Raw genomic sequence first — 21290 nt, 5'->3', positions numbered from 1 at the left:
CTGGACAGGATGAGCCGCAGCAAGAAATGTCACTTGGGAAGAATTGCAGGCAGAATTGGTAATGCTACGTAGTTTGCACATGCAAAAATCTCAAGCATTGGGCTGATCAGGGACATATCGCCACGTTGTCTCCCGAGCCCTGCACGCGCCATGCACGCGCCCTGAGGGATGATGACAACTGTGGTGTCTGGCCCGTGTATAAGCTTGTCTTGACTGGATGTTGACCTCTCTCAACCTTGGGGGAGAACGAAAATCTTGGATAAAACCATGATTTGGGAGCCGACTTTATGTGATCTTCTAGGGTACCTGGCTGTCGTTGAATTTGGAAAGCACTAAATGATGCAGGCATTTGTCGCGCCCCGCACGGCACGCCCATACGACGCTGACCTCATCACACCTTACCTCACATCTGACGACTACAACCCCGATTTGTATCGCGGGACTTTCTCTCAATCATCCAAGAAAAAGTTCCACCACAGCGTTCTTCCAACTTTTTTCGTTCCACATCCCGGCATCTCGGTCACCTGTCGGCCGATTTTCCGACCACCTCAGCCTCAACATCTGCCAGGCAGCCAGAGACGGCCGCAGCACAATGTTGGTCCGCGATATGACGGCATCCGAGGCCAATCAAGAGGCCGTTGGGCTGACTTCTCCCTCGCATACCATTTACCTTTGATGATTGTCTTGGAACCCCAGACCGTACCGTCTTCTCATTCGCCGCAGGAGCAGCCGCATACTTTGGCGTTGACGGCCTCCCGCTTCTTCGCTGCAGGGTGCCCACAACACCATTACCATTCTCCTATCAACACGCGATGCAAAGCCCGTCCAACGACGACTCGTAAGCCCTGCGGCGGAGAAGAAACCACGAGAGCCCCGAAATCATACGTCCAACATGACCAATGAATTTTCTAGCCTTTGTTTGTTTGGTTGGTGCCTGGGCCCTTATCCAGAGAGGCTTCTTGAAGCTGCTGCATGGACCTTCCTCTTGCTGGAAATGCCACACATGGTCTTGTCCGGTAGATGAATGAGCCCAGGCAGAACCTGGCTGATCCATGTCCTAAAGTCAATCCCTCATAAGAACGAAGCTTCTCTCGCAACCGATCATGCCATCTCTGCTGGCCTGTCTTTCTGGATCACTGCAGCCTGTAGACACTTTGGAGCGAATGCTTGACACCAATCATCGACAATCGACAATAACCTCTTTACCAAGCGCCCGAAGATATGGAAAAATGGCGGGTGAGTCATGGCAACCGCCTCGGTCTATAATCCGTCATCTCGAAGCTAACATCTATCGTGTGCTAGAAAACGCCCCGGAGCGACTTCGTCTACAAACGGTCCATGCCAATATTACCTGAGGACTGGAACCTGTGGCTATGGCTCAAGGTGCAAATTCTCTCACGATATAGGCAACAAGCCTGACCGTCAACAGCAAGGTCAATGGCGAATTCGCAATGCGTCACCCGACGACCCACCAGTGAATACCAGACGAATCGATGGCCGAACCGCCAATGCCCCAAGCCGAGCGCGTAACCCGGAGCGTGAGCGGTTATTCCAGTGGAAAAGACTTCGACCTCAGCCGAGACAGGTGTCGCTGCTCTGGGACGATACTACTTCAAACTTCTTCCAAACCGCTATCAGTCTGGTGGAGCAAAATGCGGGCCTGGCGCAAGAGGTCGTCAAGGAGATGGCCGATGACGGTCGGCTGCCGCTTATCAGAGATGTCATTGAGGGAGCTGCTTCAGCTAGAACGCCCGAGGACGAAGTTCTTCTCTGGGAATCGCGTATTTCGCCCCTGCTCCGAGTCTTGCTCCACCCGACTGTTGTAGACTCTGTGGTCCTTGAACAGGAAACGGCCGTGCTCTATCGATTGCTCTTGGGAGTCGACGCCACGCGCCTAAAGACTCTCTTCAACTTTATCTTCCATGTCGTTGATCACTGGGCCGAGTTGCCTTTCGAAAACACCGGTGTTTCTGGCATGGAAGCCCTTGCTCTATCCTGCGGCGTATTGGCTAAAGTCATCAACACCAGCACCTCAAACATTGTCAATGCCCTCTTTCATCCCATTGTCGAAGGAATCAAGCTGCGATTGGATGTTTTTGGCAATAAGGATAGCGACTTCCATACGTTGCAAGCAATAAGACATCTCGACTATGTTTGCCGTCGCCTGGGTATCGGCCAAAGTCTGGTTGACGCTGTCCATGTCTCGGCTTCTTCTGGTGCCATGGCCGAGTTCACTCTCAGCCAGGACTTGCCTGGAAAACTCTCCAAACGCCGTGAGCGCCACGACAATGACCACCAGGATATTTCGGATATCAAGCTCATGCCTACCCACCAGGAAATCATGTCTTCTCGAGATGAATATTTGCCGGTCGCCAACCCCGCACAACACCACTTGCAAGGCCTGCGAGGTTTGCTGGATCGGCATTTCCGCCTTTTGCGCGAGGACACACTCCATGATTTACGAACCGCCATTCGCACCACCGTAGAGTCGAACGTCAAGTTGCGAGATGTTAGAACACGAGTTGTGGCCTACGACAACGCCTTTGCCGTTGACATGACCTTTGACAGATGGTCAGGTCTCGAATTCATTATCCAGATTGACCAACCCCGACCCACAAGGGGTTTAGACAAATTGCAACGCGGCACTTGGTGGGCAGGAAAGAGACTCATGGACGGGGCTCTCGTTTGCATTGTTGATGATTCCGGCGGTGTTTTCTTCTTTCAGGTCTCGAGGTCGACCATCAGAACTCCCAAAGACGAGAACCAGCATGGTCAAGGAGACGACCAAGAGAAAGACAAGAACGAGGCACCGCGCTACAGTCTTCTCGACGATGCAAACCACGCCTACGTATATCTGCATCTAGCCGACACAAGTATCGACGAGACCAAGAGATCTCTAAGGTGGTTCAAGACCATGCGGGTCGTCCGCCAGCATCGTCGTCTTCTCGAATTCCCGTCAATCCTGCTGCCTTCTTTCGCCCCCCCATTAAAGGCATTGCAAAACATGTCAAGGACTCTAGACATTCCATTCCAGGACCTCCTAACACTTCGTGCTGGGAGTCGACCAGCGGACATTCCCCCTCCACTCTATTCCAAGCGACCTGGTTTCTCATTCGATCTGAGCTGCCTGTCGAATGATGGCAGGAAACTCACATACACTCCCGGCGATGCAATCAATCCATCGCGTCTAAGCAGGCACTCCAGCCTTGATAAGACTCAATCCGAGGCTATTCTAAATTCACTGAGAAGGTCCTTCGCCCTGATTCAAGGTCCCCCGGGTACAGGGAAGAGTTATACCGGAGAAGCGCTCATCAAAGTTTTGCTTGCCAACAAATCGAAGGTAAAGTTCGGGCCCATCATGTGCGTTTGCTACACCAACCATGCTTTGGACCAGTTGTTGGAGCATCTTTTGGATGGTGGGGTCCAGAATATAATTCGCATTGGCTCCCGATCCAAATCCGACAGGCTGGCTCCTGTGAACTTGAGAGCAGTGGCCCGAGATATGACCCGTACGGCTGCCGAAGGTCATGCGCTTTACAAATCTGTCGAGACTTTGGACGGCGACACAGACGAGATTCGCGATACGCTTTCGAATTTCATCTTCAGTAGAGACAACGAAAAGATTCGTCTTCACCTTGCCGAACAATATCCCGCCCAATACGAAGAGCTGATGGGGCCAGACTTGCCGGACTCTGATGAAGAAGGAGAGGGATGGCAAACGGTATCCTACTCACGCGGGAATGTATTCAAAAAGTGGCTCGCTGGCGGCCTATCAACCAATATGACGCGTCCACTTCGGCGCTTGCGCCACTTGAAGCTATCCGACCTCTACCATCAGGAACGTATCCTCCTCTACCAAGAATGGCTTGAAGAAGTGCTGAGAGGAGAGATCGATTCGCTGTCGAACTTGCACAAAGTTTACCAGGGACACAAAGACAACAACAGCAAAATCAGAAGCTCCATTGATCTGCGTTGTCTTCAAGAAGCGAACATCATTGGTGTTACAACCACTGGCCTCGCCACTAATCTTGACCTGCTTCGACGAGTGCACGGCAAGGTTCTTGTGTGCGAAGAAGCGGGAGAAGTTCTAGAAGCCCACCTTTTGACCGCGCTGTTGCCGACTATCGAGCACGCCATATTGATCGGGGACCATCTCCAGCTACGTCCTCAGATACAAGACTGGAGACTCCAACGAGCAAACCCGGCTGGCGTCAAGTACTCCCTGGATGTGTCACTTTTTGAGAGACTTGTTCAACCACCTCCCAACGTCCCGAGTATCCCGTTCAGTGTCCTCGATACGCAACGTCGGATGCATCCGTCGATTGCGGAACTAGTACGATCAACACTGTATCCATCTTTGTCAGACTCTGAAAATGTGCAAGATTACCCCGAGATCCCCGGCATGGCTCGGAGGCTCTTCTGGCTTCACCACGAAAGCCCGGAATCGGGAGGAAAGTCTGACAAAGACTCTGTTGAGACGTCATACTCCAACGATTTCGAGATTGAGTTTGTCTCGGCGCTTGTATCCCATTTGCTAAGGCAGGGTGTATACAAATCCGGGGAAATTGCTGTCCTGACGCCTTATTTGGGACAACTTAATAAGCTGCGACAAAAGCTTAGCTCCATCATGCAAATCGTCATCAACGACCGAGATATGGATGATCTCGCTGAGATGGAATCTGCTTCAACCTCTCGACATGGAAGCTCCACAAACGTGAAGCAAGCAGCAAAAACAAATGCTCTAAGTGGCGTTCGAGCCGCAACGGTCGACAACTTTCAAGGCGAGGAGGCCAACGTTGTCATAATTTCACTTGTCCGCAGCAATAACGATAACAGGTGTGGATTCCTCAGCACATCCAACCGCATCAATGTTCTGCTATCTCGGGCCAAGCACGGGATGTACATCATCGGTAATTCACATACCTCGAGCCATGTCCCGATGTGGGCGCAAGTCACGGAAATCCTTCAGAATGGCGGCAACTTCGGCAACAGGTTGGAACTACAATGTCCGCGACACCCTCAGAATAAGAGCTTCGTGTTACAGCCGGAGGACTTCCTTCAATTTTCTCCGGATGGTGGGTGCAAACTCCGGTGTGACCGTCGGCTAGCGTGCGGCCACGCCTGTACTGGCCCTTGCCACTCCGATCACCTCCACAACGCCATCAAATGTCTCGAGGACTGTGTCAGGCCAAAGGAAAACTGCGATCACCCATGCCGCCGACGCTGTGGAGAGCCTTGCGACAAGCTTTGCACAGAAGTGCTGCGCGACGTTGGCCTGAAGCTCCACTGCGGTCACATTCTTGACACGGTCGCTTGCTGGAAAGCTAAAGACCCATCTGTAATCAAGTGTGTCGTCCAAGTCGACAAAGTGGTGCCGGGATGCACTCACACAGTCAAGGTGTCCTGCCACGTGGACGTTACCAGGGATATTTATCTTTGCAGGACCGAGTGTGGCTTCCATCGGCCTTGCGGACACGCATGTAAGTCGCCATGCTCGGCATGTCGCACCAGAAAGAATGGAGAGGTGGTGGAGGAGGACCACAAAGCTTGTCGGCAGACTTGTGGCAGATCCTACACATCCTGCAGCCACTCATGTCGAGAAGCTTGTCATGGAGATGAGGCTTGCCCTCCGTGTTCATCTCCATGCCAGAACCAATGCGTGCACTCAAAGTGCGGCAAGAAATGCCACGAGCCTTGCCCGCCATGCGCAGAGGAAACGTGCCCATCCTCATGTCCGCACTCAAAATGCACTATGCCGTGAGTGAACGTCGCGTTGTGATTATGGAACATTTGAATGTTTGCTGACTTGCGATGATAGATGCGCCGCTCCTTGCGATTGGATCCCCTGCACCAAGAGGTGTGCAGAGGTATTGAAGTGCGGACATCAATGTGAGTTATTTTCTACTGGGCAACTGAGGACGTATTAACAGTGAAAAGGTCCTTCTGTCTGCGGAGAACGTTGTCCGGACGAGAAGTATTGCCAGACGTGCGCCGCAGATGATATAAAGAACAGGGTGGTCGATCTCATTCTCATGGACGACTACGGCTCAGTGGACCTGGACGAGGAGCCCTGCATCTTCCCAGACTGCGGCCACTTTTTCACCTACACAACCATGGACGGACAGATGGGGCTTCGGGACCTTTACGAGGTCTCGCCTGAAGGAGTGCCCACAGCCGTCAAGTCGGGATCCCACCCATTCTCAGTGACGAGCATCAAGGTGTGCCCCGACTGCCGAGGATCTCTCAGAAATATCTCTAGGTATGGGAGAATTGTTCGACGCGGTCTTCTTGATGAGTCGACGAGGAAGTTCATCAGCTGAGCCCACTGCGTCAAGCAAAAGTTGACAGACGCGTTCTTCGCTGCACAAGACAACCTGCAGAAGATGGAGAAGAGTAAATTCAGCTTCCCTAAAACACAGTCAGGGTTTCCTACAGCACAATCGAGATTTGCTCTTGGGGGATCTCGGCAGCAACAAATGACCCAACTTTTCAAGCTCACGGGAGAAACCCGGCACACGGTATTAAAGAGGCTCCGGAACCAGATCACCAATTTTCTCGGGTCAGTCAGGAAAGAGGAGCAGCCGTACCAGCGTGTGGCACACCTCGTCTGTCACGTCAACAAGCGGCGGCAAACCAGCGACTACTTGTTTGACGAGTCAGCAATCCAAATGGGCGGATACTTGGATGCCATGACGCTCTCGCTACGGTGTGATCTCCTCCTGGTCTCTGACTACATCAGTCTATGCCGCAACACGACCGACAACGACAACGATGGTGCCAAATCTGCCAACATTGATCCCGTGCCATATATTGGGGACTGTAAGCGGCTGATTGAGACTGCGCGAGTGAGAAATTATTCTCGGCTGGAAGTCGAAGGCCACATCTTTCTCGCCATGTTCTGTTACTTTGCACCGCCTGACGATACTAGGCCGACGGATGGCGCGCCGGAGGCACCCAAAGCAAGAAGTTCCTCTGCGAAAGCAAGCATGATCAAGCTCGGCGAGGACCACCTCCTAGAAGCAGAGAAAATCATCAAAGCAAATCCGTCCGCAGCTAAGCTAGCGTCCGAAGTCGAGATAGCGAGGCGCATGCTCCACGACGGAGTCTTCTACAGCGAAGTGTCCACCGACGAAATGCGAGCCGTCTACGCGGCCATGAGCAAGGAGTTCTTGGGAACAGGACACTGGTACACATGCCGCAACGGGCATCCCTTCACCATTGGCGAATGCGGCATGGCGATGCAGCAGACGGTGTGTCCAGAGTGCAACGCTCCGGTCGGCGGCCGGAATCACTCTTCGGCCGAAGGTGTCAGACATGCGGCAGAAATTGATGCACTTGCGCGCGGCATCGGAAGAATGGGATTTTGAAGTAGAGTAGATTAAAGAAAAAAAAAATGACCTGTTTCTAGGCTTTTCACTTACTGATTATCTTGCTCAATGGACATCCATAATGTTGGTCCATCGCACTGTAGACTGGACACTGGTGATCTCACTGGTTGTCTGTCAGCCCACATTTTGGCTTCCGGAACTGTTGTGCATTCTCAATCCTCCTCTTCTTTGAATACACATTCAATCGTTGCCGTACGTACCTGTCAGTGCAGCCTCAAAAGGTTCTTGGACTTTGCCGTATTTGAGAACCTGTGGTGACGTCGCCCCGTCGTGTTGCACATCACCAGTCAATGACCACCATTCCTAGTTCACGCGTTGTAGCATGCTGGCAGACTTCACGGAATACTTGTCAATGTAAGAAAGCGAGATGAGACTGGAACAATATTTTGAGACCTCCAAAAATCATTCATGTAGAATACTAGCAATAGCATACATAGGTGTAGGTGGTCCTTTCTCCCATGGTCATTTCAGCACACATCCCGGCTCACAATGAGCCGCCCAAGAAATTCGGATCAAATCGTGTAGCAACACAACAGTTCTCAATCCACCATCATTGCAATCATTCTTGTAATCATCATGTGTTCCTGTGCACTCAACCCCGGTTGATTCTGGATGAAGACAAAACCCTCAGGCCGGAGCTGGTCCAGTAGAAGAAGGGACCTGCGTGGAGCTGGATATTCTCTGGCTGGAACTGCTGTCGGCAACTAGCGATCGCGCAATCATTCTTGCTCCAGCCGACGCGGATGTCATCAGACCACCAAACCTGAGGCTTGCCATCGACTTGCAGAGTGATGAGGATGGAGCTGAGGTCGGTGAAATCGACAGCTGAGAAAGGCGTAAGTGGGCAGCCGGAAGACTGGTTGCAAGCGTTGACCCAAGCTTTCTGGCTGACGGCTTCTTTCTCGGTGGCGTTGGTTGCATCCCATCTGTATCCAGTGAAAGTGAAGACACATAGCTGGTTAGGAACCGCAGAGTCGGAGTGGCAACCCAAGTTCATGCCGAAGAAGTCGAATTGGAAGCAAGGAGAAGACGCCAGCTTTCCCATGCCGATCTGCGCAGTGTCGCCGGAGACGTCATCTGAAGATGTGTTTGACAGAACTGGGGGCACAAACTCCACGAGACGACCGCCAGAGGAGGGCAGGAAGGGCATCAGCGGAGGAGGACCAACAAGGAAGCCCTTGGAGAACCAAAACCGATGGTAAGGGTTGAAGAGCGGACCAGACGAGACGTCATCAAACTGTTTGCAAAGAATCAGAAAGTGAAGGGGGTTATGAGACAGCAGTAGCAGAACAACTTACATCGAGGACTTGGTTGCCAACCTGTGTGGTGCCGGTGCAGATGGGTGTCGCAACAGGCGTCAGAGTGGGTGTGCTGGATGTTGCAGTTGTGTTGACGTAACGCCTCTGAACCCCGCCAGGCTGAACAAGAGAGGTAAACACTCCCGTGGTGAAAACCTGGACAACAGAGCTCTGGACGACGACACTCTGCCAAGTAGAAACAGAGGGAGTGACGACAGGAGAGACGGTGACAGCAGGGGCTTCGGCCGTGGATGCGGTTACGGCAGGGCCACCGACCGTAGAGACACCAGCAATGGTAGAGACTCCGGGAATGGTGGAAACGCCAATGATGGTAGATACAACTGCAGAACCAGCAGCACCGCCAGTGACAACGCCACCAGTCACAGCGCCGCCCGTGACAGCTACATCTGAGACAGATGCGACAATTGTGTCGACCTTTGTGACTAGAGACTCAAAAGGGAACTTGTACGTGGTAGTCTCATCGGCGACGACGTTGATGAAACTGGTTGTGAGCACAGTCGTGGACGTGGTGGACTCGGAGCTGGTGCATGAAGTCGAGGTTGCAGCGCCAGGAAGAGCATTGTCAACCGTCGATGATGCAGGCCAGAGAGTGATGACAGTAGGCGAGTTTTGAGAGCCGCCAGCAACAGTTGCAGGGTCGACAGGGACAGAGTAACTACCAATGGCTGAAGTTGGCACGCCAGCAACAGTTGTGAGGACGCCTCCATCAGGAGCTCCTTGAGCAATAGTGACAGTGATCTGAGGTCCAGGCAAACCGCCGAAGGGGGGGACGCCGGTCTGAGCCGGATCAGTGTAGCCGCCCGGAAGGCCATTCGTATTTGTCGGGTAAGCACCTCCTGCCGGAATTGTGAGTGTAATGGAAATTCCACCACCCGGGAGGCCATTCGTATCCGTAGGGGAGACACCGCCTGCGGGGATAGTAAGCGTAATGGGAACACCACCACCAGGAAGACCGTTGGTGTCCGTAGGGCCAACACCACCTGCGGGAACTGTGATTATGACCGGAATGCCGGGAGCACCAGAGCCAGGAGTACCTGAGCCAGGAGTGCCTGAGCCAGGAGTGCCTGAGCCAGGAGTGCCAGAGCCAGGAGTGCCAGAGCCAGGAGTGCCAGTCAAAGGACTTCCAGATGCACCAGGGAGTACAGGGTCACCGTAGCCGCCGGGGATTGTAGGAGGAGTGGTATCTCCGGGGGTTGTAGGAGGCGTCGGCAACGTCAGAACAATCGTAGCAGTGGACACTGAGATAGAGCTGGGGCCAGCAGAACCATCGTCTCCCGGGATGCTTGGAAGAATCGTGGTGTAAGTCGAGGCACCACCTGCAGGAGACTGAGGAACTGTCAAGGTGAAAACGACAACGTTGCCCGGGTCAGAAGGATCAGTAGGTTGGTTGCCATTGCCAATGCTTGGCTGAGAAGCGTACAGAGTTGTGGTAACAACAGTTGGAGGTACTCCGGCTGAACCGCCTGCGGGATCGGCAGGGACAACCACGGTGGTGGCGCCAGCAGGGCTAGCAGGAACATAGACAGTTGTGACACCTGAGCCCCCTGTGTAGGGAGAGCTGGGAGTGAGAACTGTGAAAGTCGACACAACGGTTTGGATGGAGTAGCTCAAGGAACCATCTGGACCAGGAACCATGGTGGGAATGTAGCGAGTCGTGGTGCCAACAGAGCCGCCGCTGCCAGGGCTTCCCGGAGCGGGAGTCGAAGCTGCAGGGACTCCAGGGACTGGTCCAGTACCGGTTGCGGAAGGGAAAGTGACAGTGAAGCAGGTGACAAGTGTGTCGACAACAGGCGTTCCTTGACCAGAGTCAGGACGAGTCCGGTAGAGAGTGGTGGTAAAATCAGTGACAGAACCCCCATTGCCGTTGTCGGGGCCAGAGGGAGCATTGGTGACGGCAGGCCCAGTGGCAGCCGGTGCAGTCAAAGTGTAAGTGAACAGCTCGCCATACGCAGGATCGACAGCACCGTCGGTTGCAGCAGAGCCAGGAAAAGACCCAGTAGCAGCAGGCTGTGGGAATGTGACTGTGAAGGTTGCAACAACGGAGTCCACGGCGGGTGTAGCTTGACCTGGATTTGTGTCTGTCCTGTACAGCGTCGTGGTGATCACTGTGACACCCGCAGTGTTGCTGCCAGAGCCATTGGGGTCACCAGTGGCAAACGGGCAGTCGGTGGTGACAGACTGGGAAGGGTTCCATGGGAAGCCAGGAGGGCCAGGAAGCGTAACAGTTGTCGTCCCTTGACCACCAGAGGCCGAGTTACCAGAGGATACGGGAGAACCAGGGGAACCACCATTGGGGTCGCCAGAACCAGGAGAGTAGACAGTGGCAGTGACAACAGTGACAGGAGCGCCTGTAGCAGGGGAAGACTCCCAAGGCTTGGGGCCGGTGAACTGAGATCCTCCAGGAGGGGGATCGTAGCTGTCGATGGTGACAGTGAGAGTGGCCGGAAGACCGGGGGAACCAGACTGGGCAGGAGACCAAGGGGAAGGGGCAGAGAACGGAACGGTTGCAGTGACAGTCTGAACGACGATCGAGGGACCAGGGTCGTTGTTGGAGTCAACCGTGATGAAGACCGTGGTGGTCGCCGCCGCGGGACAGGTTGGCTGGGCATAAGTTCCAGCACTGAGATGGATTGTCAGCTTCAAATTCGACTGAGAATGGAGAGAAAGAAAAGACTCACACCATGGCCGTCATGGCAAAGAGGGAAGCCCGCATCTTGGGCAATCAGAGGTGCCGGATCTAGGTGTAGGAAGCACACGTAGAATACGTAGGATACGCTGATCGGATTGAATACGCAAAGAACGACGCGAACAAGACAGATGATGACAACGCAGGAGGAAAAGGAACGGGTCGAAAGAGATGAGAGAGAGAGGATGAAGAGGAGAAGGAGAAGAGAGCAGAGATGGGGGGTTCTCTGGGGATTAAGTAGGATAGGGAAGAACTGGAGAGAATTCTGTTGAGCTGGGTCGTGGGAAGGAAGTCATCATCCTCTCCTTCCTCTCATGAAGGTCCTGGAACCAGCTGTGGGCGATGACGCAACCAAACGTACGATGTACTTTTCAACACAGGAAGGAAGGTGTCGGTAGCATCGTGAAGAGCAAGACCCGTCATGCTTCATTGAGCAGGCCCGGTGCCCATGCAGTCAACATCAAGACCTGTTCCTAAGCCAACCTCTTCCTGTCCTTTTGTATATTTGAAAGGTTATGCGGAGCGGTTCAACCCAACGTAGGTTCCCAAGGACCTTAGTTGTCACTTTGAGATGCAGACGTATAAGTGCTCCAAGTTCCAAGGCACGGGGCTGGCTCTTTCCTGATGTTCTTTCCCGGACCCAGGCATTGTACCTTGAATCCAGTACGTACTTCCTCACGCATGTGACATGTTGCCATGAGTTTCTAGAAGAGAGAAAAGAAGGAGGCTAAATAGGTAGGAGGCAGGAGCAGGAGGGCGTTAGATTGCCTCCCTCCGCTTGAGATAAGGTACCTTACGGTACAGCAACTTGGGCATGAGAGCACCTTCCACGCCAGGCCATGAGACGGGAAATAAGATATGGGTGGCAGATGATCACGCCATCAATTCATGGCAAGCTGGGGCCAAGGGAAGGCACCTTGGATGCGAAATGAAAGTGGAAAGGGCACAAGAAGCTACCTTACTCCCCAAGGCATAAGGAAAGAGTGCACGAGTTGGTAATGGAGCTCATGTTCGGCGTGATGGGGGCATGCAGGAACGATAGTGGATCTGAGGAGTTAATCAGTGAAATTATTCAATTGCCTGCCTGCCTGCTTGCTTGCTTGCTTGCTCGATTGATCCCAAAACATATTCTGGTCCTCAAAATCCTTCTAACCATGCTCCTAGACTGGGTCATCCTCGTAGGGGGGCGGGGGCGGCAGAGACTCTCCGATGAGAGCGTCCACAGTTCTCTTCTTCTTCTCATCTTCAATTCGTGCCGCCCAGAGCCCGGCCCCAGCCGAAGTAGTCAACAAAAAGAAGAAAGACAACACCGGAATCAGCTCCAGAATCATCGCAACCGTGCCAAACCATACATATTCCCACGTCCTCGCCCGAATTTCGTTCTTGGCTTCTTTCTTGCTCAACCCTCGCAAGTGAAACCATCTGTAGTGCGCCAGCTTGCCCAGTCTCGTGCCCGTGATGATGATGAAGGCAGGGGTCCCAACGACCGGGACAAAGTTGAGAGGTAAGAAGACTATCAGCTCGATGATTTGGATCATAGACCATGGAGTGAAGGCGGCAGGGGTCGTCGGCTTGCCGAGCATCTTGACCGCGGTGGGGGCATCGGGGAAGAGGATCCTGTGGGGGGCCACGAGGTCTGTCTGCGACTCTTTGATCAGGGTGGCCTTGAGGGAATGATTAGTACCATGAAACCGAAGGAAATACCAAAGATCAAAGACTACGACAGATTCAACTTACATCAAAGACATCTACTCGACACTCGTCGACGAAGAATCCCTCAAAGAGACCCTGAATCACCACGAGACCCTCTCCCAGCACCAGCACCACCGCATTGACCCAGGCGCCCCATCCGTGGAAGATGGCGAGAAGTGCAAACTGTGGGAGGAACGCAAATGTAAAGAGGATGAAGTAAACGAGAAATGATATGATGGATAGTGGCAGAAGGCGGCTGAGGAATAGCGGGTAGAATTCCTTGTTCCGCAAAAAGTACCAGATGCCGCGGATGGGAAACCAGGCCGCGATGCTGGCGCGCTTCAGGTACCCCACCGGACGCTCGACGGGTCGTAGGAGAAGGTCGGCGCGGGATGACCACGCGGAGCGCTGTGACTCGGACATTTGTGCGATATACGGCCTTCGCTGCCCTTTGTACTTGAGAAAATGGGAAGCACCGGCAAGTCAGAGTGGAAGTCGTCGCGGTCGTCGGTTTTGAGTTGAGGATGGTGTACCGGCGATGCGACGATAACGGTGACTTTTGGCGGAGGATTGCGTTGGTGGTTGCCTCTTTCCTCTGTACGTCATTCTGAGAGGCTGCATCTTATTGGACGGACCAAGCTGGGTACCTATCCACGTAGAAGCGGGTACCTCGCTGTGCAGGGAAGTGGGGGCTGAGTCGGGTCTTCCTGCCTTCCTTTAATAATATCCGTAGGTATCCGTACCTATTACCCCGCGGAAAGAGCCACGAAAGCTTGGAATGCTGGCCGGCAGGCACCTTCACCGAGGGTGGTACGTGCGCCGTACAGCGAGTTCAGTCGCTCTCACCGTGCCGGCGTGCTCTTGAACGAAAATATCAATTGGAACCAAGCCAATCTGGTGCGCCAACGAGGTTCAGTACCAAACAATCTTTCTCCATTTGTTTCAACGGATCCATGTCCTCCCTTGCAGCATTCAGGTTCAAATATTCGACAAGTCAGCCAACAGGCGGGTCAGTCCTTCCAAATCATCCAATTAGCAGTGCGTGGTCACAAACTGATGTTGTTGGAAGTTAGCTCCAACAGCATGAGAATGCCACCGCTTGCATGCCAAGGACCCTTGTCGAGCTGGCCGACCGGCTTAATCTGCCATCATCTTGCGCCAGGAACCACAACTCCGGCCTTCTAACTCCGGATTTCGCCCCTTGACCAGTCAACACGCTCGCGTACACGCCGACGTGGTTACACCAGACGTGCATGCCGTCAGACGATTCACCTTCTTCTGGACATATTCCGGTCCCGATGGAATGGAATACACGGTGTAAATAGACGTGCGACCCTTGAATTCACCCGGGACATCTTTATATAAAGACCGCCCGCCCCCCGCCAGCCCCAGATATTCTGGCGACCTTGACTTGAATCCATAGACTCGCTATCGACCAGGACTACCTTGTTTCGACACGATGTCCAATACTCAGATCTCTGTCTGCCATTGGTAAATCCAAGGTGGCTTTAGCGACGTTTCTTCCTCTTCAAAAATTTGAGGAATAGCAACCCTCAGGTCAGGGTTGCGATCTAGAGGATGGAACAGCAATTTTGCCAAGGCCTGTTGTGGCCTCTTCCGCCATGATTTATCTAGTCGTCGACAGACCAGGGCTTATGTTTGTATCCATTATGCATGGCAGATGGATTTGTCGCTAATTAAATGTTAGTTGCTTCTGGGCCTTTGCATCGTCTCCATCAAGCCTGATAGCGAACGCCGTATGGCCAGGCCTGCTTACGTTAACATGACAGGACCCCAGCATGCCTGTCCATTGGGGAGTCGTCGTTGGCGGCAATCGCCAGGAAACGTGATTGAACAAAAGATCGACCTTTGTGAATGAACCAGTCGACTTTTTCCGCCTTACGCCCAGTCCATTCGTTTTTTTGAGACATTTGATGCCGAATCCTGCTTTCGCAATCGCAAGCCATAGAGAAACGAGTCTACTACACCGAGCTCGGATGTCGAAAGGATCCAATTTACGGATACCCTCCAATGGCTACCGAGGCGACGGGCACTGACGCGACCGATTACGAGGGTTCCAAGAAGCGCAGCCGTGTCAGGTACTCTTGCACCATATGTCGCGAGAAGAAGTGAGTTTGCCCATGAACGACCCCAACAGCCTTGGACTGCATCTGACAGCCTCGCGTGTTTCTCAGGCGCAAGTGCAACCGCGGAGATCCTTGCGACCAGTGCGAGAAGCGGGGCCTTGCGAGCTCCTGTGTGATCGTGCCATATCTGATCAGAGGAGGCCCTGGTGCGAGCTCTGAACATGCTGCCCTCCGCCATCAGACACCCCAGTCTGCCGAGATGGCGGCTCTGCAAGCCAAGCTGCACCGTCTGACCGAGGAGCTGGGCCAAATGCGGAGTCGAGAGGTCGAGATGTCTCGAAACCCGATCTCGGAATCTAGCGCGTCTAGTGTCAGCGCCAAACAGCCTTCCAGCGGGACTGAAACTCCAAGCCTGATGGGAATCACGGAGCCGACGACTGCGGGCCCGATGGTGGACAGGGTGCGGTATGTAGATGCCGCCAACTGGGAAGCTATTCTTGACGACGTGAGTTTGGAAATGCATCGAGGAGCTTAGCCATGTTTGTACTGATTTCTCCCAAGATCACCAGGCTCACTACGCATTTCAAAACCAAGAAATACGTAGTGTGTGACGCCGAAGAGCCTGAAGACATGCCCGCCGGCAATGCTTCCTCAAAACCTACTGTGCCGTTTCTTTTCTCAGGAGCATTCCCAACGGCCAACATGACTACTCTCATGGCATTGTTGCCGTCAAAGAATCTCACGACTAGGTTGATTGAACGATTTTTCGAGGGGAAAGAACCTGCTTGGTGTACGTCCTGAAAGTTTGACTATCTACTTGCGTATTTTACTAACTTGGCATCCCCCGAGTAGGTATGTTCCATGTGCCTACTTTCTGGAAAGAGGCAAGTATTGATCGATCACACCCAACTATCGTGTAGACGCTCACATATTCTAGTTTCATGAATTTTGGGAGGATCAAAGTCAATTCTCTTTAACTTGGCTTGCACTCTTGTTCGCCATGATTAATCATGCTGCCTTCTTCTGTCTAAGGGCAGACGAAGCGGTCCCTGGCGACTTGGGACCTGCAACTTACGTTGCCGACATTTTTCGCAGCCACTGTGCGCGGTGTCTAGCCCTAGACAACTACACGACCCCTGGGAAGTACAAGGTCGAAACGATGATGCTGTACTTTGGATCAGAGTATCTCCGACTAGCCGATGCCCAGCAGAGCACGGTATGCCATGAAGTTCTCCGCTCTAAGGACTAATCCCCGCAGAACTGACGCAAAATAGGCAATCCTGATGTCCATCATCGTTCGCTTGGCAATGCATTCAGGAATGCACAGAGACCCAAGCCATTTCAAAGGCATGTCAGTCTTTGAAGGCGAGATGCGCAAGCGCCTCTGGACAATCGTCACCGAAATCGACGTGCTCATAGCCTTCCAATTCGGCCTTCCCTCTAACGTGCAGTCTCAATATTTCGACACAGGTTTGATCTTTCTTCCCCATGTGGTTTCTGAAATCTAATGTGAGCAGGTCTACCTCGCAACCTCCACGATAGGGATTTTGACGAGGCTACAGTAAAGCTACCCCCTGAGCGTCCGATGACCGAGGTCGAGCGAACGCCAGTGATGTACACGATTGTGAAATCCAGACTTGTGGTGGTATTTAGCGATATTGTCTCGCGCATGGCAAGTCGCAGCAGTCCCGACTACGGAGAGGTCCTACGCTTGGATGAGCGGTTGGAAAGGGCGCATGAAGAAATCCCTCCCGTCTTACGAGATCGATCGTTCACTCTTTCCGTCGAAGACACTGTCGATTTAATCATGCAACGGCTCTGGATAGAGCTCATGTACCTGAAGGCTCGCATCGTCCTCCATCGCCGGTACTTCACACTTGGACGCAAAGATATCCGATTCGCGCACTCCAGATTCGCCTGCATCAATGCGGCCACCAAAATATTGGAGATTCAGTTCAACGTCAACGAGGAGTATAAGCCTGGAGGCCGTCTATCACGCGATCGCTGGTTCGTCTCCAGTCTGAGCACTCACGACTTTCTCCTTGCGGATATGATGCTTTGCCTGGAGTTGTCTCACCTTTTACGCCCCGAAGGCCGCAACACGATTGGGATACACATTGACAAGGAGCCTCTCCTTTCCATTCTTCAGGCGTCTAGAGATATTTGGAAGTCCAACCGGAAAGATTCCAGCGAAGCCGTTCGAGCTTTCAAGATTTTGTCTCGTATGCTTAGCTTGTCGACTGGAGACCATTACGAGAGCACTCCGGAGACGGTTAGCTCAGATGGAGTGCATGGTACTGACATGGGAATGCGCCCGTCTTATCAACTAGCATGCAGTGGGTGCCCCCATGGACATCGTGTTCGCGTAGCCCTCAGCTAACCTTGAACCCGTATAGATCCCGTCATACCTACGTACATGCCTCAGCAACCCGTAGAAACTGCATGGATGGAGCAAGATGGATCTGCTCGATGGGGATACATGCCAACCGCGAGTTCGTCAGAGTCCATCCCAATTCCTATGACGGGAGTGGACACGGCCATGACCTTGGACTGGGTTCGTTCAATTTTGTGACAGACGTACGTGGATGGTGCTAATAACTTTCGCAGAGTGTCTGGGATACCAAGGTCCAAGATCCAAACGTGGATACGATCGACTTGCCATGGCTGAAGAGCTTTACAGACTCTCTCAACGGGTAGAACGTACACGAGAGAAGGTGGGATCCTGCTCGACCAGGTTGAATGGGTGATTGTGCTGCCGCCATGGTGTCATTGCAGACTCCAAACCGGACACAGGGGACGATGCGTACTATATATATTAGATGATGAATGAGAAATGAAGTAAACGCAAAAGACTGATTCAAAAATTTGGTCGGGTTACTAGACCCAGGTTGTCCGGATAGAAGATTTGTATCCAATTGGCTGTATGCATTAACTCATTATATTCAAGATGCCCACATTCACTTTCATCCTAACCATCCATCACCACCACGACCCCCTTTCTCTTCTACGTCAACGCAACACCCGACGCCGCAAATGTGGCATAAAACAGCTTTGTCTGCCCTGTAATGACCATCCTTCCGTCGCCCGCGAACTGGAAGTTCGCCGCCGTGGTGCCCGTGTAGATCTTGCCGATGAGCTTGCCGGACGGGTTCCAGACGTGGACGCCGTCGTTGCAACCAGCGTAGACGTTTCCCTTTGCGTCGCAGTGGACGCCGTCGGGGAGGCGGGCGGAGGTGTGGGCAAAGATTTTGCGGTTTTCAAAGGTGCCGTCTTCTTTTACTTCGAAGCGGTAGCTGTTATGGATATTAGATGAGGTTGGTAGGTGGGAGATGGGGGGTTATGGTGAGGGTGAAGAAGAGGGGAAGGATGTGGACTTACACTGTTGCTGGCTTTGTAAAGTTTGTGCCGAATTGGCCTTGGGAGATGCCCGTATCTGTTACGTAGGCATAGGTGCCGTCCGGAGAGAGGGTGATGCCTACGATTCCTTCGAGTCAGCTCTCTCGTAACGACTAGCACGTTCATCCAGCCCTCGGTTGACTTCCAGCAGAAGAACGTACCATTCGGTGACACAAACTCGTCAGTAACAACGGTCAAGGCTCCCGTGGTGGGGTTGAGGCGGTACACCTGGTTCGGAAGACCCGGCGCGGGGCGGAAGTTTTGCCAGTAACCGTACTGGGTGTCTGTGAAATAGATATCGCCGTTGCGGCGGGAGACGACGACGTCGTTGAGGGAATTGAATTGGCGGCCAAAGTAGTTGTTAACGATTACTGTGTGGCGGAGGTGGATGGTTAGCATTTTGAGATTGGAGGGGGGGAAGAAAGCTGGAAAGGGAAGTTTTGGGGGATGCTGAAGAGGAGGGTTTGGACGAACTTGTGGTGTTGTAGGGTTCTACTGGGTTCATGAGATACAGGGCCGAGGGAACGCGGTCGCCTTGGCCTTCGCCGGCGAATATGATTTGGCCTTTGTAGTTTGTTCCACCTGCGGGAATGTTAGTATTTTTTTTTTCTCCATAGACTCGACATGTTTGCGCAGAAGAGTGAGTGATCCTTACCATTGGGATTAATGACCTGCGGGTTCGAAGGGACAGTAGTGACCGTGACCTCTTTGGTACCCAGGGACCCATTGCGAAGAGCCTCTGCGTCGGCGAGGCGGATCTTTTGGACGATGGAGGACTTGTTGAGGCCGGTTCCTGCTGCGGGGGGACCGGCGTTTTGGACGAAGAAGACTTCTTCTGTTGGGGGGTACCTTTTGATGTCTTTGTTAACTGTGGCTCAAAGTTCAAGTGATTCTGAGCAGGGAGGGTGAGTGAGTGAGAGTGAGAGTGAGGGTGTGAGTGAGTCAGTAATGGGAGAGTAGGGATTCAGCATACCATACAACCGCCTCATGAAAGAGGGGATCCGTCTCCGAGGTCGCGATGAGGGTCAGTGACGGGTCGCTGCCGATGATATCGTAGAATTCCGGGTCGTAGATGTGGAACGGCTTTTCGGTGAGAGATTCGTGCGTGACGCCCGGCCAGAGGAATTCCTGTTTCCAGATCCATGTCAACGATTCGGCTCTCTTTCATCAAGCTTCATCAATCATGGCAAAACGACTTCTTGGTGACATACCGACGAGGCATTGAATTCCAAAGGAGGCGGGACGACCTCCAAGACATTGAAACTCTTTTGGTCGATAATCTGGGCTTTGGCGGGGAGCGCCCTCTGGGCTGCCGCAACCTGGGCATGCACTCCCGAAGAAGAGAGGAGGAGACTAGCGGCGCCAGCGAGGCTGGCGGCGATGGAGAAGGAGGAGGCCATGACGGAGGTATTCTGGAGGGACGACGACCAGGTGGATAAGGGTGGGATGGTGTTGCAGGTGAGGATTGATTTATACCCCGGCGCCAAGTCCATGGCTCTTCTTCTCCGCGTGCTTGAGTCTAGTCTTCACCGATGGCGCGGATCCGATGCGTACGGATACCTAGCAATATGAAATGTACGTAAAGGTACGGATACCAAGAGCAAGGTATGGTAGTATGAGGGGTAAAAAAAAAGGCGTGGAACGGTGGTTAGCTTGCTTGCACCTTTGGGCCCTTGTTCATGTTGATCCCAAGAAAACTAGACTCCAAAAAAGTCTGGGCAGTGGCCGCGGTGGACACCGAGAGGGCGGACTGTCCTGTTCGGCGGAGATTACCCGGGTTGTCCGAGGGAATTAACGGCAGTTGTCCTCCTCCTCATCCTCCTCCTCCTCCTCCACATTGTCCACCTTGCGATGCTTGAGTCGTCCATATCTCACCCCGGTCTCAAATACCACAGGATGCATGCTATCCTGGGATGGCACACGGATTCCCGAGTAAGATGGCAGATGAGAAACAAGAACGTCGAGGTGAAGGATGCAACCACTGCACGGTAAAGAACCCGGGGTGCGGTGCGGGGTGCGGGGAAGAGACAGCAGAAGCAAAAGCTCCAAAGCCGGGCGGGAAACGGACTGGACTGGGCTTCGATGATCTACTGCCTTTACTGCTACAATGCCGTCCATGATCCGGTACTTCAAAGGCGGAGATGACGCCAGAGCCCCAATCATTGATGGGCGACTCGTTACTTGGCAGGGGAAGGGGGGATATCCGTCAATGTCAAGGCCCGGGCCAGAGGCCATCCCCGAGCTCCGGCTCGGAGGCCGGGTTCAGCTCTCGATAACCTTTAATCGACTCACCGGCAGTCTTGATCAGTAGTTTATTTCAATTTTAGTGATCAAGGACGCGTCTTTAAGCTTAAAATGGCTACCACCCATGATGTTTCCTAGAGCACAATCAATCGGAGACTACACTTTGAGTAGCTTGATGGTAGCCCCAAGTTTGGTTCTTTGTTTCCCATTGAGTTTGGCTTCTAGTGGCCCGGGTGGGTGGGTGTGGACAGCGACCCCTGTTTGCATAATGGAACGAACCCATGAGTCGGAAAAGAGTTTACATTGTTAGTGTACAATGTGTCCGTCGCGCGGGGAGAAGACCGGAAAAGCGGGTAGAACGGGAAGGATACTTGTCAATCGTCATTCCATGAGGCATGCAGAAAGAAGGGTTGGGATCTTTGGAGGAGGTTCCCCTCCCGAACCATGGGCGTGGGTGGTTGTGAGGATACTTGAGTCA

At 53.1% G+C, this 21290-nt stretch overlaps 5 protein-coding genes across 5 annotated transcripts; 2 read left to right on the top strand and 3 right to left on the bottom strand.

Annotated features, from left to right (window-relative positions):
* Positions 1 to 1508: 1508 nt before the first annotated feature.
* N0V96_011157 (uncharacterized protein) lies at positions 1509 to 7367 on the top strand (the record flags this gene model as incomplete). Its single annotated transcript, XM_065759174.1, has 6 exons — positions 1509 to 1538; positions 1586 to 2939; positions 3285 to 4992; positions 5819 to 5889; positions 5938 to 6259; positions 6569 to 7367. 6 exons carry the CDS (start codon positions 1509 to 1511, stop codon positions 7365 to 7367), a joined length of 4284 nt encoding a protein of 1427 aa, XP_065612272.1.
* Positions 7368 to 7980: 613 nt separating this feature from the next.
* N0V96_011156 (uncharacterized protein) lies at positions 7981 to 11420 on the bottom strand (the record flags this gene model as incomplete). The annotated part of the gene is made up of 3 exons (XM_053197259.2): positions 7981 to 8625; positions 8687 to 11327; positions 11386 to 11420. 3 exons carry the CDS (start codon positions 11418 to 11420, stop codon positions 7981 to 7983), a joined length of 3321 nt encoding a protein of 1106 aa, XP_053045350.2.
* A 1133-nt stretch (positions 11421 to 12553) lies between these two features.
* On the bottom strand, positions 12554 to 13508 carry N0V96_011155 (uncharacterized protein; the record flags this gene model as incomplete). Its single annotated transcript, XM_053197258.2, has 2 exons — positions 12554 to 13057; positions 13131 to 13508. The coding sequence occupies 2 exons, from the start codon at positions 13506 to 13508 to the stop codon at positions 12554 to 12556; spliced, it is 882 nt and encodes a 293-aa protein (XP_053045349.2).
* Positions 13509 to 15116: 1608 nt separating this feature from the next.
* N0V96_011154 (uncharacterized protein) lies at positions 15117 to 17869 on the top strand (the record flags this gene model as incomplete). Its single annotated transcript, XM_053197256.2, has 8 exons — positions 15117 to 15184; positions 15281 to 15677; positions 15734 to 15962; positions 16288 to 16388; positions 16447 to 16642; positions 16690 to 17466; positions 17569 to 17726; positions 17780 to 17869. The coding sequence occupies 8 exons, from the start codon at positions 15117 to 15119 to the stop codon at positions 17867 to 17869; spliced, it is 2016 nt and encodes a 671-aa protein (XP_053045347.2).
* Positions 17870 to 18176: 307 nt separating this feature from the next.
* Positions 18177 to 19968, bottom strand: N0V96_011153 (uncharacterized protein; the record flags this gene model as incomplete). Its single annotated transcript, XM_053197255.2, has 7 exons — positions 18177 to 18465; positions 18551 to 18647; positions 18730 to 18939; positions 19043 to 19150; positions 19224 to 19417; positions 19542 to 19696; positions 19780 to 19968. The coding sequence occupies 7 exons, from the start codon at positions 19966 to 19968 to the stop codon at positions 18177 to 18179; spliced, it is 1242 nt and encodes a 413-aa protein (XP_053045346.2).
* Positions 19969 to 21290: the final 1322 nt, after the last annotated feature.

Source organism: Colletotrichum fioriniae, assembly GCF_027942845.1.
Source record: "Colletotrichum fioriniae strain IMI 355084 chromosome Unknown scaffold_16, whole genome shotgun sequence".
Classification (NCBI taxonomy): domain Eukaryota; kingdom Fungi; phylum Ascomycota; class Sordariomycetes; order Glomerellales; family Glomerellaceae; genus Colletotrichum; species Colletotrichum fioriniae.
This window is presented reverse-complemented; position numbering and strand designations above follow the sequence as displayed.